This window comes from Embiotoca jacksoni, unplaced genomic scaffold (assembly GCF_022577435.1).
Source record: "Embiotoca jacksoni isolate LCO1_2020_lvr unplaced genomic scaffold, fEmbJac1.0.p SCAF_51, whole genome shotgun sequence".
Lineage (NCBI taxonomy): Eukaryota > Metazoa > Chordata > Actinopteri > Embiotocidae > Embiotoca > Embiotoca jacksoni.
In genome coordinates this window covers 2215865-2236608 of record NW_027185405.1, presented here as the reverse complement: position 1 = coordinate 2236608, position 20744 = coordinate 2215865, and the positions used below count along the sequence as shown (strand labels likewise).

General features: G+C 46.3%; 3 protein-coding genes and 1 pseudogene across 3 annotated transcripts in view; 3 read left to right on the top strand and 1 right to left on the bottom strand.

The window, feature by feature from the left end:
• Positions 1 to 11728, top strand: part of LOC138211894 (FH2 domain-containing protein 1-like) — a 29161-nt gene extending 17433 nt beyond the window's left edge. Inside the window, 6 exon segments of the mRNA XM_069172068.1 lie at positions 4726 to 4833; positions 5261 to 5331; positions 5631 to 5748; positions 6171 to 6335; positions 6862 to 6957; positions 7045 to 11728. Of these exon segments, the coding sequence (XP_069028169.1) occupies positions 4726 to 4833; positions 5261 to 5331; positions 5631 to 5748; positions 6171 to 6335; positions 6862 to 6957; positions 7045 to 9417 (2931 nt within the window). The 3' untranslated portion in view covers positions 9418 to 11728.
• On the bottom strand, positions 879 to 3858 carry LOC138211896 (tripartite motif-containing protein 16-like). The gene has a single exon (XM_069172077.1). It carries the CDS (start codon positions 3739 to 3741, stop codon positions 1834 to 1836), a length of 1908 nt encoding a protein of 635 aa, XP_069028178.1. The 5' UTR covers positions 3742 to 3858; the 3' UTR covers positions 879 to 1833.
• Positions 11729 to 13834: 2106 nt separating the features above from the next.
• LOC138212028 (F-box/WD repeat-containing protein 7-like) overlaps positions 13835 to 20744 on the top strand; it is a 35348-nt pseudogene continuing 28438 nt past the window's right edge.
• LOC138211897 (tripartite motif-containing protein 16-like) lies at positions 17747 to 19970 on the top strand. The gene has a single exon (XM_069172078.1). The coding sequence runs from the start codon at positions 17759 to 17761 to the stop codon at positions 19496 to 19498; it is 1740 nt and encodes a 579-aa protein (XP_069028179.1). The 5' UTR covers positions 17747 to 17758; the 3' UTR covers positions 19499 to 19970.

The window sequence follows — 20744 nt, the reverse complement described above, 5'->3', positions numbered from 1 at the left end:
ACTTTGAGGAACTCCAAGACCCGGCCACCATGCCCTCTGGAGAGGAGGCAGCATCTGAAGACTTTAGGGGGGGGGGGCGCACCTATATCCCTGGCAGAGGCCTCTGAGGTAGTCAAAAAGCGCCTCAGTGGCAAGGCACCGGGGGTGGATGAGATACACCCTGAGATGCAGAAGGCGCTGGACATTGCTGGGCTGTCTTGACTGACACGCCTCAGTTTACCGGGCGATCTACGTTCCGACCCTCACCGATGGTCACGAGTTCTGGGTCGTGACTGAAAGAACGAGGTCGCGGCTACAAGCTGCTGAAATGAGTTTCCTCCGTAGGTGGCCGGGCTCAGCCTTAGAGATCGGGGAAGGAGCTCGGACATCAGGAAGGAACTTGGAGTTGAGGCGCTACTCCTTCGTGTTGAAAGGAGTCAGCTGAGGTGGTTCAGCATCTGATCAGGATCCTCCTGGGCGCCTCCCTCTGGAGGTTTTCAGGGCACGCCCAACTAGCAGGAGACCCTGGGGAAGACCCAGGACACACTGGAGGGATTATATCTCCCAGCTGGCCTGGGAACACCTCAGGATCCCCCAGGATGAGCTGGAAGATGTTGCGGGGGAGAGGGAAGTCTGGGTCAGCTTGCTTGACCTGCTGCCACCGTGACCCGACCCGGATAAGCGGAAGATGATGGATGAACATGGAGGCAGAAAGAAAACAGGCCGTTACAAAACTGGTGGTTTGGTGAGAAACATCCTGGAGATGCTGTTTCACCTCCGCAAGAAGAAAACAAAGTCAGCATCACCCAAGAAGCCACATTCAACACGCGGGACCAAAATGATATCTGAGCATTAAACGGATCTTATTGGACGCTGTCTGCTGTATCTGACGGGTCATTGAAGACGTAGGATGTTCAAACTGAGTCAACTTTATTTATTGATTCTTTAACACAACCGACAAACAACAACAACAACAACGAAAAGAAAAAGAAAAAAACACATTTCCAGGACTGCAGATTCTCAACTTGGAAACAAACAAAGTCGGTCCGTATATTTTAATAACAGCATGAGCCGGTCATATTGCAGCGGACTCTGTTCATCATCAACATATAGACATGATTAGATTGTTTCAAGGCTTAAGGTGAAAATAAATCATCTTTAATAAAAGTGTATCCACATGCAAGAATAACCCGTATCAGGTCAAATAAAAGAACAAATTCTTTCCTTTTTACTCACAAACATGAGATTAAAAACTGTTTATCAAATCTCTTTTAAATTCAAATGCGGAAGAAGTTGGTTTGAAATTGAAACACAATGACTCCCACACAGCCTCCACTAATCATAACAATGAACTTAAACTAAGTGAAACGTAAATTAAAACAAACAAGAGCGTTATTCATCACGTGAACCTTCAGTTTGTTCATTCAATCCAGAAAATCTGCTAAATGACCAGTTGAAGGATTTCATGCATTTATCCACAAAATCAGAGAATCAGGTCGGTACAATAAAATAATGCCTGAAGTCTTGGTTGATAATGATCGTGATGATTACAGTTTACAGGATTTCATTTGTACATCGATTTAATCAAGAACAACATTTGGTCTGAAAAAACAATCAATTGAAATTTCTTTCTTTCTCTACAAAGTCAGAACAAAATCTTTGCGATTAAAGGAAGGAGGTCTGATTTGTTTCATCTAACTGACCCCGAACATCAGAAGAGACAATAACAACACACAAACACGTCAACACAAACCTTCCTGAAGCAGAACAGACAGCTGATCTCTGTGCAGTGAAGTAAACACTGAAATACACATTTTAATCAGCAGTTCCTGAAATCACTGAAATCACTGCAGTCTATTTGACTTTAATGAACTCTGCAGTGGATCTAGAATCATATAAACAAATCCCAGCGTGGAGCCGCTGAGTGAAGGAGGTCTGGACTCTGTGGAGGAGAGTCATGGTTTTAGAGACGCTGTAGAAAGACAGAACACCTGCTGGGTGATCCAGGTACACTCCGACTCTGGAGGACGGAGGACCTGAGACGGTAGGACGGACTTTGTTGGAGAAAAATCTATAACCTTCTTTGTTACAACATAATGCCCAAGATTTGTCATTGAATCCAAACAACTCTTCTCTGCTGGTGTTCTTGTATGCGACTGATAGATAAACTTCTCCTCTCATCTCCACCTCCCAGTAACAACGTCCAGTCAGACTCTCTCTACTCAGGACCTGAAAACACCAACGAGTGAATCTGTCTGGATGATCAGAATAAGATTGTTCTTGATCCATAAATGTTACTTTTCTGTTCCCTTCAGATAATAACAGATTTCTGTTTGCTGTGTTTGGATCCAGAGTGATTTCTCGTGAATATATTAAGAACTCATCCCTGGTCTTTGGTTCTGGTTCTGACAGTAAAACGTCCACTTCACTAACAGTCTTTGAGATGTTTGTCCGTCCGTCCCTCAGAGCGTCCTGTAGTAAATCTCTGGTCTTTGGTTGTGGTCCTGACAGTAAAACGTCCACTCCACTAACAGTCTTTGAGATGTTTGTCCGTCCGTCCCTCAGAGCGTCCTGTAGTAAATCTCTGGTCTTTGGTTCTGGTTCTGATAGTAAAACGTCCACTCCACTAACAGTCTTTGAGATGTTTGTCCGTCCGTTCCTCAGAGCGTCCTGTAGTAAATCTCTGGTCTGTGACACAGCTGCTGTCACTTCCTTAAAGTAGGTGAGAGGCCGAGTGTTGCTGCTGGATGAGTGTGTGGACTCTCCGAGTGCTGACAGTGAGGAGAAGCTCTGCAGGAACTCGTGATCCTCCGTGTGTGAGAGCTTCTCCAGCTCGCCGTCTTTCCTCTTCAGCTCAGCGATCTCCTGCTGCAGCTTCTCCTGAAGCTCTCTGACTCGACTCACTTGGGTTTCCTGCTGAGATCTGACCTTCTGCTTCACATCGCGCATCAGATGGATGATCTCCTCGCTGTGCTCCACTGCTTCATCAGCGGAGGCGTTGATGTCCTCCACCTCCTGCTGAAGCAGCAGCTCTTCTTTCTCTTGCTTCTTGATTCTCTGCTGGAGGTTTCCTCGACTCCCCTCGAGCTCCTTCTGCTTCTCCGTCCTTTCTGCTGCAGCTGAGACGGTGTCGTGGTCTTTATGTTCCTCCATTAAACAGAGAGAACAGATAATCTGCCGATCGGTGCGGCAGAAGATCTTCATCACCTCATTGTGACGAGAGCAGATGTTCTCCTGGAGCTTCTTGGAGGGGTTCACCAGCTTGTGTTTCTTGAATGTTGCAGCATCATAATGAGGTTGGAGGTGTTTCTCACAATAAGAAGCCCGACAGACTAAACAGGACTTGGTGGCTTTCAGCTTCCTCCCAGTGCAGACATCACAGGCCACATCTTCAGGTCCAGCATAGCAGTGATCAGCAGGAGCAGCTCCGAGTCCCGTCTTCTTCAGCTCCTCCACTAAAGTTGCCAACATGGTGCTTTTCTCCAGGACAGGCCTCGGTGTGAACGTCTTCCTGCACTGAGGACAGCTGTAGATTCTCTTCCTGTCCTCTTCATCCCAGTGGTCTTTAATACACTTCATACAGTAGCTGTGACCACAGGAAAGAGTCACCGGATCCTTCAGTGGATCCAGACAGATGGAACAGGAGAAGGTTTCTCGGTCCAGCTGAACTCCTTTCTGCTCCATTTTATCTCTCAGCAGCAGCGACTGAGAGTTTCTGTTCTGTAGAAGTGGAACTAGTCTGAGCTCTGATCTACAAATCATGTGTCTGTGCAGTGAACGGAGCGCTGACTCATCATCATGTTGGTTCCACCCATGTTCAGACTGCAGATCTGAGGGGAGGGAACAAGGAAGTGTGTTTCAGAGCAGGAAGAGGAGGGAGCGGTTATCAGGTCCTGGCATTTAAGCCTTTTTTACCCGGCGCAAATTCAAAAACTATGATCAGCTCTGTTTTAGGTGGTAAATTCTTCTCTGGGTTTAGAGATGCTCCCCAATTCCCATAATGAGCTCTTCTGTTCTCCTAAACCACAGTTTGATTAAACCTTTTTAATAATGACAAATAACTCAAATCCAGTCAGTGTAAAACAGAAAATAATCACCACTGTAGAAGTTAACAGAGAAAATCTCTCCATTGAAATAAATGGAAAATTGTCCCAATGAGTGAAATGCTCAGCCACCTTTGGAGCCCGATAACTCTAGCATACTTTACAGTAGAAACATCATTCAAAGTTTTAACAAGTCACAACACTTTGGACTTGTACCTTCTAAAATTGTGTTTAATTACATAGTATGGTTTTTAAGAAAACACAGTACAAGTTTTATGAACTTTTTGGATCATTTTCGGAGATTATAATGGGTGTGTATTGCATGGAATGTTCCGAGCTGGAACGTGTCACATGACCGAGCCGAGTGGGAGGGGCTTTCACACCAGAAATATATAAATCACACCGGTCGTGCAGCAAAGTCTTTTTGTGCTTCTAGTTCAAACATTTTGCCGATAGGACCTGCGGTTTGGATTTGGTGATGTGATTGTGGGGATGGCGGGGATCGCCATGGCAACCGATGATTCAGAAGGCGACTGGTTGTTTACATTTCTTGTCTCTCGGTCCAAGTTCCATCATGGCCGCCCCGGTTGTGACGAGCCCATAATGTTTTTACACGTCAAACTTCAACAGCGGCATGCTCAAAATAAAAAAAGAAGGTCATCTTTGTTTGTGTTTTAACTGCAGCGTTTTCTGTGTGTTGCAGGGAGGTTATGCAGGAAACGCGGTGGGTTTCAAGTTGTCGTCCCTCCTGTCTCTGGCCGACACCAAGGCCAACAAACCGGGCATGAACCTGCTGCACTTCGTCGCTCTGGTCAGTAACACTGAGTCTGATGGACCGTCGGAGCTTCGTACAACAGGAACAAGACACCTCACTGTCTCCTGTCTCCTATTGGGTGTTCTGCAGCTTTTTATTTGTTCATTTATTTTTATTGTTTTGTGTCTTTAGTTGTTACACCTCCTTTGTGGTGGTTTAGTTTCTGTTTGTTGTCATTCTGTCTCTGTGGTTGTCTTGTGTCCCCACGAGGTCCGTTTGTGTGTCTTTCAGCTCCTTTTGCTTCTCGTTATAGTTGTTTTACATGTCCTACGTTGACATTTTTAAAGTTAAACTCACGGGGGGGATCACTTCTGTCTCCAAGCGGATCAATTAGATTTCCGACCTGAAGAGAGAGGACATTGTGAGAGCTGTTTGTCCAAAATGTCGAACTATAAAACTGAAATAATTCTCGTTTGTCCTTCAGGAGGCTAAAAAAAAAGGCGAGAAGCTGCTGGAGTTTCCTCTGAAGCTCAGTCACGTCCAGGCTGCAGCCAGGTGAGACATCACTTCATGTTCATACACTCCCAAATACACACTACATTTCCCATCAGCCCCTCTGCCTCAACCCTTTCTCTAAATAAGCATCAATTATTAAAGTATTTTTTTCCACCGTTCATTCACCAGTGAAGAGTCTGGAAGAACAGCGCCCTCTGCTGATTGAGTGCTGTAAAGCTTTTCCCTTTCAAAGTCCAGGCCTTTGCTTCTGTCTTAAACTGAAATAAAAGTAGATGAAATCACAGTGTAAATAAAAATACATGAATTTAGATTTTTGTTTTTGTTTCTTTTTTTTGCAGGATCTCCTTGGAAACGCTGGACGCTGAACTGCAGTGGCTGACATCTCGCACACGCTCAGTAGAGGACAACGTCCAGAGAGACACGGAGCTGCTGCAGCAACTGGACACCTTCCTGCAGGTAACACACACACACACACACAGTTCATTATCAATCTGCCCATAATTTTCTTAACAAATCGTTTGGTCATCAGAAACCAATGTAAAAATGCTCATCACTATTTGTCTTCATTTTTCTGACAAACGGTTTAAAACCAGAAAATGTTCATTAATTTTTAAGATAATAATTTTGACCGATCAACTCATTTCTGCAGCTCAATACACAATACATTCCTGCCACCTTATAAAACAGTTACATTAGTTAAAGGTCAGGTTGCAGCATTAAAATAAGGAATTCATGATAATTTGAGTTTCCTGCAGCCTGTTAGCTGTAGCTTAGCATAAAGACTGGGAACAGCTAACAGAAATAAGGACGCAGGTGTGACATACGTGTTGTGTTGCCGTTGCTAACACGTGTGCGTCTCTGTGTTCGTCGCCGGTCAGGGCGCCACGTCGTCCCTGTGCTCGCTGCGCGTCGGCCGGCAGCAGCTGAAGAAGGAAGGCAGCGAGCTGATCGACTTCTTCTGCGAGGACAGAGAGACGTTCAGGCTGGACGAGTGCTTCGGCATCTTCCACACCTTCTGCTGCAGGTTCACCAACGCCGTCAAGGTGGGCGCACAATTTCAGGGACGCAATCACGGTGAAACACAAACGCTGGATGTCACAGGTTGTTGTAATTGGTTCCCAGTACGGAACTAAAGAAAGTCTGCCCTCTGCTGGCGCTTTTCTATAACGCATCGATCCTGAAGCAGACAATCTTCTTGTCTGGTTTGATAGGATCTTAATTTTTCAACGAAACATCACATCGCTCTTGCAGTCCTGTTTTTATCATCTGAGAAATATCTCAAAAATACGATAACCACAAATCAGGAAAAGTGTGCAGCTGACGTGCAGCTGAAGAGCAGCTGAAGAGCAGCTGAAGAGCAGCTGAAGAGCAGCTGAAGTGCAGCTGACGTGCAGCTGAAGTGCAGCTACAGTGCATCTGAAGTGCAGCTGAAGTGCAGCTGACGTGCAGCTGAAGTGCATGCATTTTTCCAACACGCCTACTATCTGTTGGCTCGTGCTCAAAGCAGTCGCGTGGATACGGAGCCAGAACCACAGTAGTAAAGTATTAAAGTGATTTCTTTCTCTGAAGGAGAACACGGAGCGCGAGGCTAAGGAGGTGGCTCGTCACCGGCGAATACAGGAGCTGGAGGAGCAGAAGAGGCACTCCTGGGCTGGAGGCGAGGAGGTAGGAAGGCACACAGACGCTCCGAAACACTGACAGACAAACGCACACAAACTGCGTAACTAGAAATAACTTCCCCTTGTCTCGTAGGTGGGTGGAGCCTTCGGGTGGCGCTGCAGCAGCGAGACAGACATGTCGGCTGCCGTGTCACGACACGATGAGGCCGGGCTGCTGGCGGAGCTCCTGGCGCCTACGTCCCGCCCCCGCTCGCCCCTCGACAACCCCCGCGGTCCTCCGGGACGGTCCGGCAGCTTACGACGCTCGCGGAACTCTCCGTCCACCTCGCCGTCTGTCGCTGCCCAGCGCGAACTCAGCATGCTCCTGGAGATGGCGCCCGCTGACCACAAAGTTTCCCAGCAGAGAGGAAGGGGAGACGCAAGGACGGCTTTCCCGTCAGCCTCACCCGAATGTGGGAGCGGAAGTCCGTCCTTCAGCCAGATGTCACCGCAAACCCACTCTTCACCTCCCAAGAGGAGTCCAAAAAACACAAACCATGCAACCGCCTCTTACCTCAGCTTCAACGCTACTCAGACTCAAGTGAACACCACCAATCCCACAAATACAGTCACAGTCAAACCTACCTCGGATTCAAACCAGCAGTCTGACCACAACAACCACGACAACGGTCGACTCGGCGGCCGGGCGACGCTTTCAGCCGAGCAGGATTTTAATGGACCGGACGCCTGCGGGGACGAGAAGTTCGAACGCAGCGCTGCTACCGCAGGACATGTGTCTGTGGTTTTAGATTTAGAGAAATGCACTCTGGTGCCTGAGCCGAAAGCATTTGACAAGACGACCGGCCCGACCAGCCGCAGTGAAGTCCACCGCGGCACTCGTCACCGGGACGATGTGGTAATCACAGATTTGGAAGAAGAGGCGGTGAGCAAACCGAAGGTGCGGAATATTTCCCAACGGACTGAGAATGCAGAAAAGTCTGAAGTGCAAATTACCGAGACGAGTTCCTCCTCGTCACAAAGAGAGGAAGACGAGGGGCGAGAGGAGGAGGTGGTCGTGTGGTGTGTGACGGGCGTGTGTGAGGCCGTCAACGACACGCACAACACACACGCTGAGATGGATCAGTGTCGGCGTGACAACCGGGGAGGGATCCAACGAGCTCCCTCCGTCCCAGCCAATCGCATGCCTTCGAAACCTCAGCCGGCCAATGAGAAGCCGGTGCCCGTACCAATCAGCAGCCAACCGGTGCCCGTCTCCCGCTGTGACGACTCGTCACTCGCTGATTCTTCCCCCAGGTGGCGCCCGGCAGAGCCTGCATCAGCCAGTGCAGAGCCTGCTCTCACCGCAGATGGCTCTGAGGAAGATGGTGGACCGGCCAATCAAGGGGACGAAGCAGCGGCGTCCGCCAATGAGACGAGCGGTGTGACGACCGTCCCGAGGCAAACCACAGATGCCACGAGCAAAAACAAGACGGCTACCAGCCACCCGACCGAGGAAAAGCCAGAGGCGGCCGACGGAAGGCCAGAATCCAAACTACCCACCAAGAACCTCCCTACCTCGAAACCTCGAAGCGCCGGGATCAAACCCGCAGCCCCAAACACCGCCTCCGTCGCGGGTAGATCCAAACCCATCCGCACCCTCACCAACTCGGAGAACCAGACCATGAGGCGGGTGGTTCCCATCTCCAGGAGCAGCCGAGGCGCTCCGTCTCTGGTCAAACGTGCCGAGAAGCTGCCCGCCCACAGCCGGGGCTCCTCCGGCACCGCGGCGCCCACCGGTCTGACCTCCGACCTCAACCGCACCTCCAACCGACGAGGAGAGAGGCCTGCGACTGCTCCTTCATCGCGGCGATCAAGCGTCCACAAGACGCCGGACCCCAAGGATTTGAAAGGCCAGACGATTTCAGGTACTCGGGTATCGGCTCAGGAGCAGAAGCGGGACTTGCAAAGGAAGCCGTCCGTCCGAAAGCCCTCGACAAAACCCAGACCCCAGCCGGAGGAGAAAATGTGTCGCTCCACGCTTCGGGCGCTCACTTTGGCTGGAGGAGGAGGCAGCGTCAGCGCCCCCGCCACACCTTTGCACAAAGCCACTACCGTTTCATCATCACCGCTTCCAGGGTTCGCCCGAAGCACCGCCTCTTCTTCTTTCAGGCGAACCCACACCACCCTCACTCCTCCTTCTCACTCCACCCACGCCGGCTTGGACTCCTCCTCTAAAATTTCCCCCAACGCCACCTCCTCCTCTGTCCTCCCACCCAGCGCCTCAACGGCTTTCACCCGAACAGGGTCTCTGAGAGTCGCCGCCTCCTCCAGGTTGTCAGATGTCCTCAGCCTCTCCTCCTCCTCCCCGTTGAGGAGGTCCCAGAGCATCAGGTCATCTCCTCGCTCGCTGCTACGCGACTCGCCGGCTCCCCCTAAAGGCCACCGGCGGAACGACAGCGGCAGCTTCTCCGACAAATCCTCACATTCTCGGGACTCGGGCAAGACCGCCCGGCCGACCTGGAGATAACAGGAGACGTCTGAGGCTGCATTCCAACATGAAGTCTGGCCAGCATCTGCTCCTCCTTCCTCCTTGAATGGAGGTGGAGGTCAGAGGACACGTTCCGATTTGAGCTGAAGACTCCTGTTTGTGTGGGAGGAAACGGATGCATGCCTCAGCAAGAATCTCAAATTTAGTTGGAGAAACAAAGGAAGTGACATTTGAATATGAAACACAAACACTATACTTGATTCTAACGTAAGTACTTGGTGGTCCTAAAAGGCTGCATACCATTTGAAAGCACTTCATTATGTTCTCCGGGTCTGAATAATGCATTCCAATGTTGAATATAATAATGGTTCCGTCATGTCCTCAGGAAAGGCTGCGTTTTGACAAAAATGATAGTTCTTCTCTTCAGGGCCAGTCACACCAGACGCTGCAGCAGCAGCGAGGGCTCAGAGATCTGGAGACTAGTCGGTGTTCTGCTGTTGCTTTTTACGCAAAGCGCTCGCATGCTGTCGGCTGGGAACATACGAGCACTAGTCAGTCTCATCAGCTCCCTGAGCAGCTTTGTGTTTCCTCGGCACTGGCATGTTGATCGCAGGAATCTGTAATATTCTGATAGTAAAAGATTCGACGAGCAATCACAAAGTTCAGAGGCTTCTTTTGATGCCTGCGCATGGGAAGCTTCAACCTTCATGAGGAAGTACTCCAAGTTTCACAGCTTGATCAACATCAGCACCGGAGTTCCTGAGCAGCGAAACATCAGACTTTGGGGGAACAGAAAGAAGCGCTACGATTGTGTTGTGGAGGGTTTTAAATGCGCTGTGAGCGGGTGTTGTTGTTGTGTTGGAGAACCCTGTTGCCACGGCGCCACAGGTCAGGTGGTTCGCAGTGAATGTTCTTCCCTCAGACGTCTCACAAGGTCCCAGTGGAAGTCTGTGTTGACAGTCTGACTCTGGGGGACGAATTCACGGTGACACAACCTTGCCAACGTGAAATTAAACCCACCTGCTGTCTCCTAACCTGACACGCCTTCTTCAGTCTTGGATAGTGAAGCTCCGCCCCCTCTTGAAAACGTGGACGTCACTCAGGAGACCTCGCCCGGCTCGTCGCTCCATCGCCGCAGACTTTCTGAAGAATTTCAAGGGTCTCTGTTGACCGTTTAGTTTGACCCAAAATCTGATGTTGTCTGTGATCTTTGGGCCCTCAGGCGACACTGCTTTAAAAACAGCACATGATTCTGTTGTGGAAATCACTGCACGGGCTCAGAAACACTTGTTGAAGATTTTCTGTTCCGCAAAAATTTGACACAAAATCTGCTGTTTCTCTGCTCCAGTTTCAGGTTTCCATGGTGACGTCACAAATGTTCTCGTACCAGCGGTCACGTTAACGTGAAGAACTCAGTGATGATGTTGATCAAGAGACGACACTCTGAATACTTCCTCGTGGAGGTCGTTGCTTCCTTCTTCTCCGTGGGACCTTTTAATTCACCCTTATACGCTGTAATATTCTCAGGATTATTGAGCTGGCATCCATTAATACAATCACAGCGCAAATTCAATTTTTGTTTGAAGAAAAATTACAATAAAAAAATAACCTAACCTGCATGAGGTATTGGGGACAAATGATAGTTTGGAAACTCTCTGGGCGTTCTGAGAACAATCAGAGCAGCTTCTCTTAAAGGGAAGGAAATAAACATCATCTACAAATGACCCTGTAATTTCTGCAGTTTATTTTGTATTTGAAGTGACTGAATCCCAACTGGGTGTAAATGTCTCAACCTTTAACCTCACTAACCATGCTGAAGAATCTCTGTAAATCTGCCTGATTCAAATAGAAATTATAATAATTATTGTATTTTTAAAAACCTTGATATGCTTAATCTCTGATAATAATGGAGTTTTTAAAAGAGTGATTAGATTATTAGACGATGAGATTTTTAAAGTGTCTCTGATTCAAACCACCAGTGTCTGACTCGCTGGGAAAAGTCTGCAGTGCCAAGTTTGTTCATATGACGATATTTGTATGTTTATGTATCTCTATTTATGAATGTATGTAGTTCATATTTGATATATACACTCAGGGGTCGTTTTATTAGGCACACCTGTTCAACTGCTCGTTAAAGCAAATGGATCATTTTTTCCGACGTTTTGAGAAGTTGAATGGGAGTCATGTCAGTCTGGACCAAAATCTCTGAGGAGTGTTGAGCCTCAAAGAATTAATGCTGTTTTGAGGGCAAAATGGGGTCTAACCTGGCACTGGCAAGGTGTACCTAATAAAGTGGCTAGTGAGTGTAAATATATTAAATCTGTCTAATAATTAATAAAGTATTATTCCTCCAATGTACACGCTGCTCTTCATTTTATGACTGTCTACAAATATGTGGAATTTTTTTACTCAAGTACAATTTTAAGGTACCTTTACTTGGGTATTTCCATTTGATGCCACTTTATACTTTTACTCATTTACTACATTTCAGAGGGAAATATTATACTTTCCATTCAACTACATTTGTTTAATAGCTTTAGGTACTTTTCAGATAAAGATTTGACACAAGGGATCAAATAACAACCTTTTAGAAATTGATGAAACCGGTGATGTCCAACCTGTTTGTCTTCGGACGTTTTACGAACAGCACTGCAGTTAGGACACAATTCAGATTAATACACTGCTCCAAAAAATAAAGGGAACACTTAAACAACATCCTAGATCTCAATGAATGAAATATTCCAGTTCAAATCTTGATTCATTACATAGTGGAATGTGTTGAGAACAAAATAACATCAGAATGATCAATGGAAATCAGAATCATTATCCATGGAGGTCTGGATTCAGAATCATACTCCAAATAAAAGTGTAAAAATCAGATCACAGGCTGATCCAACTTCTGTGGAGATTCCTGAAGACAAGTCCAAATGAGTCTCAGTAGTGTGTGTGTCCTCCACGTGCCTGTATCACTCCCTACAACACCTGGGCATGCTCCTGATGAGACCACGGATGTTCTCCTGAGGGATCTCCTCCCAGACCTGGATCAAAGCATCGGTCCACTTCCGGACAGTCTGAGGTGGACGTGGCGTCGGTGGACAGAATGAGACGTGATGTCCCGGATGTGCCAGATTGGATTCAGGTCTGGGGGACGGGCGGGCTGGGCCGTAGCATCGATGCCTTCATCATGCAGGAACTGCTGACACACTCCAGCCACATGAGGCCGAGCATTGTCCTGCATCAGAAGAACCCAGGACCCGCTGCACCAGCAGATGGTCTTCAATGGGTCTGAGGATCTCATCCCGGGACCTAATGGCAGTCAGGGTACCTGTCTCCTGGTGGACCGGCCCGTCTCCCGGTATGTCCTCCGTCCTCTTGACACTGTGCTGACAGACACAGCAAACCTTCTTGCCACAGCGTGCATTGATGTGCCATCCTGGATGAGCTGCACTACCTGAACAACTTCTGTGGGTTGGAGACACCTCATGCTCCCTCTAGTGGTGAGGACACTGGCAAAATGCAAAAGGGACCAACAATCATCCAGAAAGGACGAGGACAGAGAAACGGTCTGTGGTCACCACCTGCAGAACCGTTCCTTTATAGGGTTGTCTTGATAATTGCCTCATTTCCACCTGTTTGTTCCATTTGTACAACAGCAGGTGAAACTGATCCTCAATCAGTGTTGATCCAAACTGGACAGCTTGATTTCACAGAAGTGGGATTGATTGGAGTTACATTGAGTTTTGAAGTGTTCCCTTTATTTTCTTCAGCAGTGTATAATCCGTCTTCATAGATAAATATATCTGGGCGTCATCTGTGCAACAATGGAAATGAATTCAGTGATTCCCAAGAAAATCACCTGAAGGAAACGTTTGTGTGCTTGGATGAGTGGTTGTTGACATGAACCAGCGTAATTGCACCTCCTATCCCAACGATATTTCACATGTCTGAGTTGTTCATAGATCCACCAAACTGAGATTTGCCCTCTAAACTTCTCACATAATTTCATTTCAATAAATTATCCAATCAGGAAAAAATCAAGGACTCACTTAAAAAGGCTCCTGCTGTCTGTACTTTTAAAGAAGGGTTTTTAATTGTCGTCTAATTGAGCGTTTTCACATTGTTGTAAGAACTTCTACTCAAGGTGGAAATCCAGAACAAAGTGTTGAATGGAAACAACATAATCTGTGCTGCACTTTTGTGTCTGAAGTATGAATCACGTTATTTTTTCATTTTGAGTGATTACTCTGATAAGTTGCTCACAGAAGATTATGCCGTTTTTTTCACACACTAACGTCTAATAATAAAATGTGACTAATTTAATACTATCGGACACCGTTATAAAAAACACCAAGCGGCGCGTAAGCGACAAGTCTGACGTCATTAAACGGCGCCAAACAAAGCTCCATGTGCAAGAGTAGGAATAATATTTAAAAAAAAAAAAAAAAAAAAAAAAAAAAAAAAAAATTAAGAAACCGAACCGGAGAAAGTTGCATTTGTGTTTAATGTGGGACTAAAACCAAAAGCATGAAAACATGAATGTAGAGTTGAAGTCAGCTGTGAAGCCGCTTCGTTCGTTTTCGTGTTGAAAACTTAAAGCGCCCGCGAGGAAGACTAAAGAAGAAGAGGACAGAAGAAGAGGACAGAAAAAGACAGAAAAGGACAAAAATCGCGGCGTTTCTATTTTAAAGTCCGGAGGAGCTGGAGAGGCTGCAGCGCGTGCACAGGTCAGTCTGCTTTACTCGTGGTTGAACAGCTGCAGAGTTGTTGTGCTGTTTGTTTTACCGGAGAACAAACGTGCAAAAAAAGTCACGCGTTAAAAAGAGTGAAGTGTTCCTGGTAGATCTGAACAACACCGATCTTCACTGGTAATGATGCTGCGTGTCATTGAACCGCGTACTAATACACCAGCCGAGTATTTGAACTCCCTGCTGACGCTCCGGTGGCTCAAACAAAACCAATGAGCTCATGAAACACGACACAAGATGATGTAACCTCGAGACGTGGATGTCATGTCCGCCTCTCTTTTCTATGTCTGAGACCGTTTTTTAGTTTTGTATTATTATACCCAAACGTCTTGTATGTATATGGAGGCCCAGCACACAATGGTCCCTTTATTAGGAACACCTGTCCGGTCCAACACAACGGCTCTGTGTGAAATATCAACAAAAACACATCGTGATGACTTGTACATTATTTTAAACCCATATTTAATTTCAGCAGTAATGATGATAAACTGTATTTGTGTTGCACCTTTCATACAAGAAATGCAGCTCGAAGTGGTTCACGGCAAGAGAATGACATGCAGTGTTTCACATAAAAACAAGATGTGAAGGAACATTCAGAAATATAGGAAAGAAATTAGATGCATGAGAAACAGATAAAATGCATAGAATGAAACACAAACAGTTCAAATATATAATGAGCAATACGCATTTTAAAGGTGTGATAGTTCAAAGTGCAAGAGAGAATGAAGGCATTCATCAACTTTTTTTTTTTAACGGTGTACTGATGATAAGCTGAATTTTCCATCTCAGCGTCCACATAATTTCCAAAGAATTTCCCATTTTCATCCGTCAGACCTCAGGACAGTTGTCCACTTCACCTCAGTCCATCTTCAATGATCTCGGTCCAGAGAAGGCGGCAGTGTTTCTGGATCATGTTTCTATCTGGTTTCTTCTTTGGAGAGTTTTAACATCATTTGTGGACGTAGCGATGAACTGTGTTCACAGACGATGGTTTTCACAAGTGTTCCTGAGCCCATGCAGTGATTTCCACTCCAGAATAGTGTGTTTTTAATGCAGTGCTGCCTGAGGGCCCGAAGATCACCACCATCCAATATTGGTTTCCAGCCTTGTCCCTTGTGTTCAGAGATTTCTCCAGATTCTCTGAATCTTTTAATGATATTATGAACCGTAGACGATGAAATCCACTAATTCTTTGTAGTTTTACGTTGAGGAACATTATTCTTAAATTATTGCGCTATTTGCACACGCAGTCTTTCACAGAGTGGTGAACCTCTCCCCATCTTCACCCAATCATGTTCCTGACCAGCTGGCAACCACCTCACCTAGTTTCTTTTAACATGAAGGAGCAGCAGCTCTACTCTGAGCTCCCTCAGGATGTCGGAGCTCCTTACTCCAAATCTAAGACTGAGCCTGGAAACCCCGCGGAGGAAACTCTTTTCAGCCGCTTGTATTCGCGACGTCGTTCTCTTTTGGTCACGACCCAAAGCTCGTGAGCACCGGTGAGGGTCGGAGCGCAGACCAACTGGTAAATCCAAAGGTTCGCCTTCTGACTCAGCTCCCTCTTCGCCATAATTGTGCGGTATAATGCCAACTAAACTCCTTCAGTTGGAGAGCAATCCATCATTTTCCGGCAGAGAAGTATGGACTCAAACTTGGAGGTGCTGATTCTGAAACCAAGCGCCCCGGTGCAAGGTCACAGTCTGATGAAGTCACCAAAACCACCTAATCTGCCCCTAACAGACACAAATTGGAGGCTCCCAAACTTTACATTCACCTCCCCCTCACAAGATCCCCCGACTGCCCCGGTGGTAAGACCTTCCTCTTCCACAAAGCACATTAGGAGACTCGATGGGAAAACTCCCCATGACCCGTTGAGTAAACTTGCAAGGGTATAGTTTTGGTCCGCGGTCAGGAGGGAGTCCGCTTTGCATGCCGCAGTCGTCCTTCTGAAAATAATTCCATCATTAATTCGATACTAGGACTCGAACAGAGCTACGTTTGGAGTCGTGCCTGGTTTGATTGACATGCCTGGAGTGCAGTCAAGTTGCAGGTACAGGTGAACCGGCCGTAGTGTCCTCTGGTTCCCCGTCAATAAACAAAACACAACATTCCTGTATTTGCTGCATCAATCAAGCAGTAAAAGTTACTTTTGATACAGAGAAGGCGTTGGCAAACAGTTGCTTATGTACACAAATCATTTAAAACTAATCATTTGTTCTTTTTGATGAGCCTCGATCTGTTATTTAAAAAAAATACTAATAATGTTTTGTGTCCTTAGTTTGTGTCTCTTTGTTTAAATTTCATTGTGTCATGTCATCTGAAACTGCCAACTGCGTTGAAGTTTCCACTTGTATTAATTTGGGTTAAAAGGGGAAACATAATGCCTGATGCTCAACACAAGAGGGCGCCATCATCCTGCTAACAAGGACGTGGTGGAGGTTGAAGCTCCTCACCTCAGTCTGCACACAGTTTTAGATCTTAACATGCTATCAGGGCAAAAAAATTAGATTTATAATGAAATGCCTACATTCACTGCAGACTTGTTAATCTGAGGTGACAGTGACCTTGACTTTTGACTTTTGACACCCTGAAAGCAAATCAGTTTATACTTAAGTACGAGTGAATGTTTGTGGCAAATTTGAAGAGATTCCCTGATATTGTGTTCACAGTGGAAAATGGATGTGACATAGCAGTGACCTTTGACCCTGCACCATCAAAATCTTATCAGTTCATCCTTGGTACCAAGTGAATGTTTTTGCTAAGTTTGAAGAAGTTCTCTCAAAGTGTTCTTGAGAAATCTCTTTCACGAGAACCGGACGGACGACCAGAAAGCGGAATACGTCCGATTATGGCTGCCGTGGCCCACAGATCTCTTCCATTCTCGTGAACGTGATATTTCAGCAATTTCTCAAGGGAATTTCTTCCAATTTTGCACAAATGTTAAAATGGACCTTAAGATTAACTGATTACAATTTGGGGGTCATAGGTCAAGGTCGCAGTGACATTATATCGGGTTTAAATGTCCGTCGCGGTCTCAATTTGGCTGAAGTCAGGAATTGCTTGAGGGTATTTCTTAAAATTTGGCATAAATGTTCACTTGGACTGAAGAATGAACTGAAAAGAATTTATTGGTCCAAGGTGAAAGGTCAAGGCCTCATCATCCATCCCATTATTCTCTACTTTATACCTCAGAAAGAACGTCTTTAAATGTGGTACAAACGCTTACTTGGACTCAAGGATACAACAATTACATTTCATGTGACAAGCATGGATGCAACTTGACTGATTGGTGGAGGCATACAACTACAAGGCAGCTATGTGCTTTCCTGTGGAAAAAAAAAGGGCTGAAACACGGTGTCTGCTTCAAACGTTTGACTTCTTGGAAATCGGAGCCTGAAAATACCTCGGTCTTCTTCCTGCTCTACAACACAGCACATCCAGTCGGTCCACATATTTCCTTGTTACCTCTCCCTTTAGATCTACGTTGTGAACATGGGTGGAACCGACAACTGGTGAAGTGTAAGAGCTGACAAACCTGTTCACCACACAGAACACATGATATATTGATCAGAGCTCAAACTAGTTCCATATCTATGTAAGAGAAACTCACACAGTTGCTGTCTTTGAGAGCTGAGATGGCGCAGCGAGGAAACCAGCTGGATTCGGATACAATTTCTTGTTCCATCTGTCTGGATCTGCTGAAGGATCCAGTGACTCTTTCCTGTGGTCACAGCTACTGTATGAAGTGTATTAAAGACCACTGGGATGAAGAGGACAGGAAGAGAGTCTACAGCTGTCCTCAGTGCAGGAAGACGTTCACACCGAGGCCTGTCCTGGAGAAAAGCACCGTGTTGGCAGAGTTAGTGGAGGAGCTGAAGAAGACGGGACTCGGAGCTGCTCCTGCTGATCACTGCTATGCTGGACCTGAAGATGTGGCCTGTGATGTCTGCACTGGGAGGAAGCTGAAAGCCACCAAGTCCTGTTTAGTCTGTCGGGCTTCTTATTGTGAGAAACACCTCCAACCTCATTATGATGCAGCTCCGTTAAAGAAACACAAGCTGGTGAACCCCTCCAAGAAGCTCCAGGAGAACATCTGCTCTCGTCACAATGAGGTGATGAAGATCTTCTGCCGCACCGATCGGCAGATTATCTGTTCTCTCTGTTTAATGGAGGAACATAAAGACCACGACACCGTCTCAGCTGCAGCAGAAAGGACGGAGAAGCAGAAGAAGCTCAAGGGGAGTCGACGAAACCTCCAGCAGAGAATCAAGAAGCAAGAGAAAGAAGAGCTGCTGCTTCAGCAGGAGGTGGAGGACATCAACGCCTCCGCTGATGAAGCAGTGGAGCACAGCGAGGAGATCTTCACCCAGCTGATGCACGATGTGAAGCAGAAGGTCAGATCTCAGCAGGAAACCCAAGTGAGTCGAGTCAGAGAGCTTCAGGAGAAGCTGCAGCAGGAGGTCACTGAGCTGAAGAGGAAAGACGGCGAGCTGGAGAAGCTCTCACACACGGAGGATCACGAGTTCCTGCAGAGCTTCTTCTCACTGTCAGCACTCGGAGAGTCCACACACTCATCCAGCAGCAACACTCGGCCTCTCACCTACTTTAAGGAAGTGACAGCAGCTGTGTCACAGACCAGAGATTTACTACAGGACGCTCTGAGGGACGGACGGACAAACATCTCAGAGACTGTTAGTGAAGTGGACGTTTTACTGTCAGGACCAGAACCAAAGACCAGAGATTTACTACAGGACGCTCTGAAGGATGGACGGACAAACATCTCAAAGACTGTTAGTGAAGTGGACGTTTTACTGTCAGGACCAGAACCAAAGACCAGAGCTGAGTTCTTAAGATATTCACGAGAAATCACTCTGGATCCAAACACAGCACACAGAAATCTGTTATTATCTGAAGAGAACAGAAAAGTAACGTCAGTGAATCAAGAACAATCTTATTCTGATCATCCAGACAGATTCACTCGTTGGTGGTTTCAGGTCCTGAGTAGAGAGAGTCTGACTGGACGTTGTTACTGGGAGGTGGAGAGGAGCGGAAGAGGAGAAGTTTATCTATCAGTCGCATACAAGAACACCAGCAGAGCAGAGTGGTTTGGATTCAATGACAAATCTTGGTCATTATGTTGTAGCAAAGAAGGTTATATATTTTTCTCCAACAAAGTCCGTACTGAAGTCTCAGGTCCTCCGTCCTCCAGAGTCGGAGTGTACCTGGATCACCCAGCAGGTATTCTGTCTTTCTACAGCGTCTCTAAAACCATGACTCTCCTCCACAGAGTCCAGACCTCCTTCACTCAGCGGCTCCACGCTGGGATTTGTTTAAATGATTCTGGATCCACTGCAGAGTTCATTAAAGTCAAATAGACTGCAGTGATTTCAGTGATTTCAGGAACTGCTGGTTAAAATGTGTATTCCAGTGTTTACTTCACTGCACAGAGATCAGCTGTCTGTTCTGCTTCAGGAAGGTTTGTGATGTGTTTGTGTTGTTATTGTCTCTTCTGATGTTCGGGGTCAGTTAGATGAAACAAATCAGACCTCCTTCCTTTAATCGCAAAGATTTTGTTCTGACTTTGTAGAGAAAGAAATTTATATTCCATTTATCGTTTTTTTCAGACCAAATGTTGTTCTTGATTAAATCGATGTACAAATGAAATCCTGTAAACTGTAATCATCACGATCATTATCAACCAAGACTTCAGGTATTATTTTATTGTAAACATATTATGTTGATATTCTGAGTCAAATTGCTGAATGCATGAAATCATTAAACGGGATTCATTTAGCAGATTTTACTGATTGAATATTGTAACGAACTGATGATGAATAAAGGTGTTGTCTTCTCACAAAGGAATAAATTACGGTCTTCTGTCTTTATTCCAGGATCTTAGACACATGTCGCATCTGCAAAACCTGCAGTTTTACAACTGGATGGGATGTTTTGTCTCTGGACAGCTGAGTACTTGTCCGTTGTTGATCAAGGGAAGAAATGGCAGCAGGATGGGAAGTAGGTGTTCTCGTGAACGCGATACCACAAGATCGCCTTCAGAGAATTCGGACAAACTTGGCATAAACATTCACTTGATACGAAGGATGAACTGATTTAGATTTTAGGGGCAAAAGGTCAAAGTGACTGTGACCCGAACTCGGGAACATTCACGTGAACTCGATATCTCGGGAACAGAATCGTTCAGTAGGCGACGTTCCTGTGACCTCACGTTCCCGTCATCTGTCTGGTACGTTCTCGGGAACGCAATATGTCAAGAAAGGAAAGAGGGAATGTTCTCCAATTTGGCAGAACCACTCACTTTGTACCAACGATGACCTGATAAGAATTTGTTATTTGAATTTCTTAAAACTTGTCACAAATGCTCACTTTGGCTCAGCAATGAACTGTGTTGATTTTGGAGGTCAAAGGTCAAGGTCACTGGGAGTTTAATATGTACACGGGTTTTGGACAGATGTCCATGTAAACTACAACCGCCAGGCGGTAATTCTACTTCAGGAAATGGCTGCAGGAACATGACGAGAGTTCGAGGCGTTGACTCGTCCATCGAGCATCTGTAGGATGTGTTGGAAAAACAAGGCGGAGCCACGAAGCAGGAATGTCTTG